Here is a 10,059-nt window from a genome sequence, read left to right as displayed (position 1 = left end):
TATTCGACACCTGTAACTGTTTTCGACACTTGTAACTGTATTCGACACCTGTAACTGTATTCGACACCTGTAACTGTATTCGACACTTGTAACTGTTTTCGACACTTGTAACTGTATTCGACACCTGTAACTGTGTTCGACACCTGTAACTGTTTTCGACATCTGTAACTGTATTCGACACCTGTAACTGTGTTCGACACCTGTAACAGTTTTCGACACCTGTAACTGTTTTTCGACACCTGTAACTGTGTTCGACACCTGTAACTGTTTTAGACACCTGTAACTATATTCGACACCTGTAACTGTTTTCGACACTTGTAACTGTATTCGACACCTGTAACTGTATTCGACACCTGTAACTGTATTCGACATCTTTAACAGTTTTCGACACCTGTAACTGTATTCGACACCTGTAACTGTTTTCGACATCTGTAACTGTATTCGACACCTGTAACTGTGTTCGACACCTGTAACACTTTTCGACACCTGTAACTGTATTCGACACCTATAACTCGGCTGTATACTACAGTACTAGAAGAGCACGGCTCTGTTTCATCACAAACATATATCAGCATTCTTACAAAATACATTTTAACTGTTTTGAAAAGATTACATCTTGCGTCATCTAAAATATTTTACCTGGGTATATAAAAACAGACATTTCAATAATTCAAACTAAAACTATGTCATATATATTTCCTTTCGTATAGTCATTAAATAGAAATCAGTTTTATTTCTAACCAGCCCCCGCATGTAACATTACGTAACCGGACATCGATGTCGCACCTTTTTCACCGCCCCCTCTCACTGGCCTACATTTATCATCCCCTATGTAGAGCCCTGTTATATCTTGAGGGTATAAAACGGACAAGTGTTTCCTGCTTACGACAGCTGTTTAAGGTTCACGTAACACCAGACAAATCAAATGCCAATATTTCAAATATCACCAGACTGAAACCGATTAAACACACACTGAGGCACTCATAACGCTAGCCTCAACGCAAAATGTTTTTAGAAAAATTATCCAAACATTCAAAATGTATTCGGTAGCCGCACAGCATGGTTTTAAAGCTTTTGATACACAAGTTGGTCTGTTGAATTCGGTTAACTTCGAACACTATTATCAAATGTAGAACCCTTGCAACGAAAAGGCTATGATAGCGAGTGTTTTCCTCGACATAGAGAATGAAACTCAATAATTTGTAATATTAAATTCTGTGTTAAAAACATTTGTTAGTTGACCATTAAAAACACCATAAAGCTATAGAGGGACAAGCTAACTATATTTTTACAAACGACACTGAGCTGATACATGTATATATATATACGTGTTGTATTGATCCGCAGACAAACGTGCGTGTTAACTGATTGCGTTTTACATAAACCTCGACAACACACACATATATTCAAGCATGAAAGTAAAGTGTCACCACGAAAACCCAAATACAGCCAGACACTCGTACACAATCAACGGTTCGATCTGTATAGATGGCTGAGAATCTTAACTGCGTTATAATCAAATCGAAAATTCTACCTGCTGTCGAATATATCAATACGAGTATCACTTGAGTATTGTATTTATAGGCTTTAAAGATAACACATTGATATATGTTCCTGTGTGTGATTTTCACTATATCGAACGTTGTATTATTGTACGACATTTCGTTATAAATACTATAGAAGCCATGTCAATTTCTGTCTCGATTTGATTAAGTGTAATATATATATTGCTGCAATTACGTTTTCCCTTCGTTCAAAATTATTAAGTGTGGATAAAAAATATGTCTTGTTAAAATGTGTACATTTATATATCAAACATAATCTATGCATATACGTATTTTCATTTAACCAGATACATATATATTTACTACGTACATTGGCTATATACGTCTCTGACTTATTGCATTTGACTATTATTGTATACATGTATCATTGTAAATTTGTAATATACTGTACTATTTGTATGTCTACTCTCCGATGTGTGTTACACAAGGAATAAAACAATCTGAATCTGACTAAACCATAATCTCTATTATGAAATGATGCCTAATTAACCGTAATATCCAATACCTCTCCTAATAACAATCTCTATAAACCTATTTAACACCTCGCACTAATCTACCCTTATAACTACATAGCTTGTGGTGTTAGGTTATTTGAAATTTTGTTAAGTGATTTTCAAGATTTACCTAGATTAAACGGGAACATCTACGTCTGAAAAGGTATGTCTTGTCACAAAACATTTCCCGTATGGTATTTTTTCCCCATAACAACTCAGAAACGATCTCCCAGTACGCGTATTGCATTGACTCAGTATGGAATGTGTACTTTTATCAGCTAACGCCCGAGCGGGGCCTTTCTTATTTACTTATTTTTTAAGTTAAGTCCCCATAATAAATCGTGTTTGAGACAGGTAAGGAGTTAATGCTATTTATGTACGCCGTAACGTGCCTATCCCTTTTTACTAACGTACATAATCCACGTCTTAGTGTATTTCTTCATTTCCGTATTTTTTGTTTGGCAGTTTATGTCCCGTTGTGTACTAGGCTACAGATAATCATCTCAAAAGTTTTCTCACAAAGAATATGATTGAGTCAGAGATGTTTGTAAGATATGAACGAAGTGATACAAAACATAGTGTGACAGACTTCAAGAACAAGACAAAACAGGTATCATTTATATATAGGCTACAGACAAACGTAAAACGGGGACCAATAGAAACAATATCAAGGATTACGACACGTTTAACTCAATCCTGCACCCTAAAACAAAAACAACAAAAGCATGAGAGTGGGGTGGTGTTAGTTATCATTTGCGACACACCACAAAGACAGACTTACGTAAGTGTAAAACAAAACGGTAGTAAAAAATAAAATCCTTTTTATTTTGTCATGTTCACCAGCGGCGCAAATACCATGATACATTGTCAACTACTATATGTATACTTACAATATATTACATACACACTACATGTACATTTTGAAGAAAAGAACACCCGGACTGGCTGTCAGTTACGTACTTACATTGGGGATATAGAGGGGTGGGACTTGTGGGTTGATCAAATCCATTGTATGTTAGTCAGCTTATCCTTTGTGTGAAATACTGCAGTGTAATTTTATGGTAAACTGTCCTATGATTACATCTCTGTGTAAAGTAGGTAGATTGTTTAACATGCACATTTCCGCTCTATTGTAATCTATTAGACCGGTTACACTATCGATACTTGTAATAATACAGTAGACACGGGGAGGAGATCCGACCATGTAGGATCTATCGTAATGTAATACTGATTGCCTTTTAACACCTTGCTTAAAACATCTAAAGATTCAGTTACAACACTGTGATCACAGGATATATATATAAATGGTCATGACATTAATACTTCTTTAATATTAACAAACTTCTGAAGGAAACTTCAGGCATTTGTCATAACTAAAATGAAATGATTTCCTATGTGTGTACCCCAATGATAATTATTAAACAGTTATAAATACTTTAATTGATTCCAATAGATAACCTGACCTTACTATTTTTATTGTGTGTGTGTAGACTAGTCATTAGACTATAAATCACGCCATTCGACACAGTTACTGTCACTTGTTTTATACTTGTTATGGACTTGTTCAATGTTCATGGACAATATTCAGGTATTCAGATGTTAACTTCAAAGTCTCTTAAACTGTTAGCCAATATATCGCATCCTGTTATAGAATGACGTTTTGTGTGAAATACAGGGTTCGCCACTAACATTAGTTCTCTAGTCAAGAGACTCATAGATATCACCAAGAACTAGTAAATATATATTTTTATGGCAGTAGTTATTTGATGTTCATGCTGGAGATGTTTCCTTAAGGAAATTATGTTCTAGTGATCATCTGTTTAGCTAGTACTGTGGATTACCAAAAAAAACACATTTAATTCTTAGTCCGAAATAACTAACTAAATCCTTTTAATTTGGTTGATGGGACGGAAATAAAATTAAAAATCGAGGTAGATCAACCACTTAAATTTATTGCATTTTACGCCCGTTAAGAATTCAAAATTCAAATTCAAAATTTTATTTGCACATTTGCTACTAAAAAGTAGTTTGAAGGCAAAACAGTGAAATACAGTGAAGTACAGTATGAACAGAACTTTCAGCAGCAAAATAAACATAACACAATCAAACTATAGATACTTATGTTGCAAGCCTTCTCCAGTTCGAAATATTAACTTATGAAGGGAGGAAATTCGCACGAATGTTAGATCAGCTAGAACTGGACATCCATGACCTTATAATCACTAGCGTATACTGTACGTACGGTATATGCTATTAGCACATCAGCTTTAAGATAACTATACAGACACTTTTAATCATGTTTACATTAAATATGGGAGATTTGTATTCGATAACAGTCCTCGGAACAAAAACGTGTCAGTTCGATTTTCCCTCGACACCCCTGAATAGTTACAGTCACGGTCCTGTGTGTTTCCATACTCTTAATTATAACGATGTCAATATCAGCAACGCTGTCCATTTCACTCATGACGGTGTCAACATGGACATGACATGCGAGGCAGGCGACGATATCGGTGTGATAGGATCACGTTAGTATATATGGTGGTTCCTTTGTTTACCTGGAGGGGTCGACGAACCGACAACCTGCCCCAGTAATGATATAAGGGGCGGTGGACGGTCCTAATTCAGTGAGAGGACCATTCATTGAATATTGATTTAATAAGCTGTATGGACTGTGTCCTGGATTACTACCACTGATTACTATGTCCGGGGTAATATTGACCACAGCTGGACATGGTATATACAATAACCGGTTTCTCAATTATGCATTCCCTTTGTTGACAAATGTGTTTCATTTAATTGAGGCAAAGACATATATACTGGTTTTACGCTTCTCTGATTAAGGCAAGTAATTTATGTAATATCTGCATGGATGAAATTAAAATTCAATCCCTCCTGACAAGACTCCACTTGATCCGACAGTAGATAGCTGATGTTAATTACCTATACATTCTGACATATATCACACTCTATAATCGATTTATGTCAGTTTTCAATTTCATTTCCGTACAATGAAATCTTTAATTACAATTTGTACATAGCACATATATGTCACTGATTTAATACACAATATTAAATCATAAATCCACAATGTTTAATACAAACTGTGATAAATCAATGACCAACAAAACCTAATAAGCTTTTATTTTTTGATTTACAAATCAAATTAATTTTCAAGCTAACAATGCTAATTAGATTAAATGATAAAAATGACATGAGCTCGGGGACTTACACTGATGCGTTAACAAATCTAAGTAAAAGTGACAATTTATCGTTGATTGTACATAAATGCAACGAGTGTGAAGAACAACCATTGTATAATATTAAAAACCACAGCTGTTGTACGAAAGCCCATATCACTCGTCGCTGACCCATTATTTTGTAGACCTTTTTAGCTCTGTTGTGACTTGTGATATTTAGGAACGTTGTAATTTATTCTGTACTCAATTCACCCAGGCAATTTGCAATTCAATATTGGAGAAAAACAGACAGAGATATGATAATAATGATTGCTGTGATTCTATTCGCGTTTAACCCCTCTTGGTCTAGTTACGTAATCAGTTTCATACAATATTGATTTAGGCGTAGAGCCTAGAACAGGGTCTGCAGCTTCCAGTGACAATCCTCCAACTAGACCAGGCCGTTAGCCGCGGAGTCGCAGAGTGCGATGTTTACATTCATTGTACAAAACACTAAAACCCTTAATGAATAATAAACAGAAAAAGAATCACATATGCGATGGAGTTTCATACTAAATCACTATAAACATTTAAATTTAATGTCATTATAAGACATTTAATTTACAAAGAAATCCATCTATATATTATTTGGATTTAAAGGTATTTGATATATTACTTACCTGTGGCATTCTTTAGTTGATAAATTAAAATCAAGAAAAATATCATCCATTTTGTATAGTCAACAAAGGACACAGTACTCCGCCAGGCCATGAATGAATGGAATCGTGTGTTTCCCCTACCAATGACACTAGCACTTCAAAACATGTCTGACTGGAGATGTTGTTCGCGGATATTAAACACACGTCCAACCTCGACTCGGATCTAGCCATTTATGACCAACTGATATATTGTAAAATTAAGTCCGATTCGTATTGGGTACACAAAATGTATCATATCACTCATTCAAGGAAAACGGAAGTGTGCAATGTTGTGCCGTCCCTAGCGGTGTGTCCCTATCTCACAGCACCGTGTGATCGTCTGCTACAGGCGTGTGCGTCGGAACACGTGTACTGGGCCACATATGAGTCGTGTGTGGAGCTCTAAGGATTCTGACCAAAACGCTGGTAAGACACATGATAAGTAAATGATGACACAAGTAAACAGACTACTAGCTACTACAAAATCACAAGCGTGACGGGGAACAAACACCGCCACTTATCTACCAAATCCTGACTCAGTCACGTCACAAAGAAACTAAACCCCGAGCCGCATTTGTCAGCACGCGTGGTAAAACTACCTGTATGGCGGAACGTTACAACGGGATTATAGCTAATTACCTTGATTACTTTCACACCTGATCAACCAGGCAATGCTTTCCACTTGTACTTTAGAAGGTCTAAAAATAAAGTACATTCTTTAGCCGGGGAGAGTAACCAGTATTTACAGTTGTTCTGGTGGACACATATATATAGACTTCAACCTTTCTCACCTGGCCATCGATTGCGGTTATTTGGACGCCGTATTTATTGATATCCTGCGCGCGGCGTAGACATACTAAATTCAATTGTATGAGTCATTGGATGTAGTTTGTTTGGTTATTGTACCTGTAAAATGAGATGTCGAGGACTTTTTGTTTTCGTCTGTATATTAAAGTCCGTTGGTCGGGGTATTGGGGAGGGGAGCAATTTCATTTGACACTGTTGTCAAGCGTACGACAGCACACTCCTGCGCGTTCACCTCATTTTTTTTGGTTATTTAATTTGATTATTGGCTAACTATATATGGGGTTTTTTTTCATTCCAACTCCGTTGATATGAACTGATGGTTTCGCCAGTTCAATATAGTTAAATGATCTTTCTGGTTGTAACGATAACACTTTTCAGTTTGTACAACAGTGAAGGGTTGGAGAAATCATTAATTCGTTATATGATTATATGAAAGTCATTTAAAGGCCAGGATTCGTTACCCAGGCAAACCACTGTTTAATCTCTACACAAAATGTATGTGACAGGTCACCAGCCAAACTCAGTGTGAGAACATGGTCATTATGTCTCATGATAATCGTGAATTGACTGTATGTGTGTTTACATTTACAAGCTGTGGAAAACAAAAACAATGAACAGACACGATCGTTCAGAATTATAATTTTGGTTTTAATGATATAAACATTATTTTTTATTGAATGATATTATTCCATAAACTCTATTCTATTCACAGTTATGATTTGTATTTCGAGTTTGGAGTTTATATATTATTCATTGTTTCTGGTAGTGGATATATTTGTTTTTGTCTCAACAGCAATAATATATGAAATCCTTTCACCAGTTAATAAGAAGTCAAAAATGCAAAAACTTAAGGATGACAGAGGATGGACGACGAAGGACACAATGATTGTGATACGTCACTTGAGCCAAAATGTCGCAATGGAAGCCGCAAACTTTTTTTGTCACTTTTCTGTTTCGAAGAAAAACCAAATCCAAAATTCTACAGTTCCCATATTAGCTGTCTCTAGCGGTAACAGAAGATGTATTCAATCCCCAAATATCTGTGATTCTACTCGATGAAATATTCACCATGTCCATCTGCAGTAAAACATTTTACTGCAAATTTTCAACAAATTTACAGTTTATAATATTGTGGTCACCTGAGTTATATCATAGGTACTGGTAGCTTGATGTTATTGTTTAGATGTGATGTGGAAATCAGCATGTAAACTAAGTAAAATACAATACTTGTCATGTCATCAAAGGATAAGAATTTTAAAATATTGGTAAATGTTCCCTTTGGGGCCCCTCCCTAGCCCCTAGGGATGGGGCAGGGACCCAATTTTACAATGTAATACCCTCATCCACCAAAGATGAACCTGACCAAGTTTGAGTAATTTTCTGCTGAAAATGGATAAAATATATCCAAAAGTGTTATTTCCCTATATAAACTATACTAAACTTTACCCCACCCTAAGGGGGAACGGATGGCTTGGGGTCCTGAAATTGACCATTTAAATAAAGCCCCTGATGATCTTTCTATCTATGCACTAAAATTGTCTGTAGTACCTCTGAGTCTGGAGAAGATTTTTGTTCCCTTTCGGGCCCCGCCCTGGCCCCAGGGGTTTGGGTAGGAATCCCAATTTTACAATTCTACCAAGGATGATTCTGACCAAGTTTCAAAAAAATCCACGACGACGACGGACGGAAAGCGGTCCTAATAAGTCACTTGAGCAAAGCTCAGGTGATCTAATAATGATATAAACACCAGATATTATTTCACTAAAAGTGTAATATAAATATTGTATAGAAATAAAATAAGACATTATTATTATATTCATATCATGCTGCATGAAAACTTTGTATGTATGTTTTTCAATCATACTTTCTAAAAAAGACATATATATATAAATATATATATACATCTGCAATACATAATGTATGGAAAGTCAATTATGGAATGCATTATGTAAGGTGTTCTATAATGTATACCGCTATTTCTCCTATATTCATACAATAATGTTGCTACAACGTTATATGTCTTTATATACATTTATCCCAATGATGCTCAAGTGAATATGACTATTTCATAATAAAACAATTTGTTCATGTATTTTCTTGTATCAATATCAACCAAGAGTAGGGGGTATTGAGGCTCACACCTTTCATGACTGGTCAAAATACCTTCAGTGTACAAAGACACACGTGTGCTGCCCACAAAACTAGACCTTAGGGAGCTGGCACTGAAGCCTTGCCTGGACAAAATTAATTGATACTGTCATGTCCCAGATAACACCAACATACACAAGTTGCACTGAATCTCGGCCTTTTTAAGAGACCCCTCATCTATGATACGTGTATCCATTTAACAACAAACCGTGGCTACTTACATAAAATAGACAAATTCTTTTATTAAATATTATTATTCAATATCAGTAAAAAAATCTCAATATGATCTACTTCCGGATGTTGACATGCATTGATCGATAAATCAATAAATCACGATCAATCAATCAAGATTCACCGATTATGTCTATCAATCTCGAGATTGGCTAATACAGCACACGGAAAACACGCACATTTAATTGAAATGGTCATGTACGTACGCGTGTAAATATTTCAGACTTGAGCACACGCTGGTAGACAATGGTCTCTTGTTGTGACATGCTCTTATCGGGGAATGAATCACCAATCTTTCACAATGATTAGCCATGCATTTCAGTAGCAGATGTACATGCATTTTTCATTGGCTTCAAATATTTCAAGTGTTTTAGGAGAATACGATTTAGATTTAAGAAGCCAGAATGTTTATTTTCAGTACTAAACAGACTATGAAATTATCATGTATTTCCTGTTCAGACAAAGCCAGAATATATATTTTCACAAAATGAAATAATGTAGTGGTAATAAATGTAAAAATAACGAAGCGGTATAAATGCATTGATAAATATAACACAGGAATTTGCGAAGGCTTCCGTTTATCATAAAATATCACTAAAGCCAGTAACGTTTCAAATAATATTAAAACGTTGTCAGATACCTACTCATATCCCATTCCTTTCTCATCAAATGGTTTGATTTTGTATTTAAGTCCTATATTAACAGTTAGGATTACCTATAAGAACGTGCCAGGTTGTACAGGTGGAGGAAACCGGAGTACCCGGAGAAAAACTAGTGATCTCAGACGGTCAAACTAATTACTCCGCTCCTCCCTCCCCCTCCCCCATCCGAACAAATGGTCCCGCCGTTTAGGAGCCGTGTTGGCCAAGTAGTTTGTCAAGATCTTTCATGATGCCATACTGCCATGTAGTATCATAGGCCTTCTCAAGATCAAAGA

At 35.8% G+C, this 10,059-nt stretch overlaps 1 protein-coding gene across 1 annotated transcript in view; it reads right to left on the bottom strand.

Annotated features, from left to right (window-relative positions):
- The window catches only part of LOC110462902 (multiple epidermal growth factor-like domains protein 6), a 33,628-nt gene extending 27,056 nt beyond the window's left edge, over positions 1-6,572 (bottom strand). Inside the window, exon 1 of the mRNA XM_021517142.1 lies at positions 5,919-6,572. Coding sequence (XP_021372817.1) covers positions 5,919-6,009 — 91 coding nt within the window. The 5' untranslated portion in view covers positions 6,010-6,572. The remainder of the gene's footprint in view (positions 1-5,918) is intronic.
- Positions 6,573-10,059: the final 3,487 nt, after the last annotated feature.

This window comes from Mizuhopecten yessoensis, unplaced genomic scaffold (assembly GCF_002113885.1).
Source record: "Mizuhopecten yessoensis strain PY_sf001 unplaced genomic scaffold, ASM211388v2 scaffold10843, whole genome shotgun sequence".
Lineage (NCBI taxonomy): Eukaryota > Metazoa > Mollusca > Bivalvia > Pectinida > Pectinidae > Mizuhopecten > Mizuhopecten yessoensis.
Note: the sequence above shows the minus strand (reverse complement) of the source record. Positions and strands in the feature narration are given on the sequence as shown.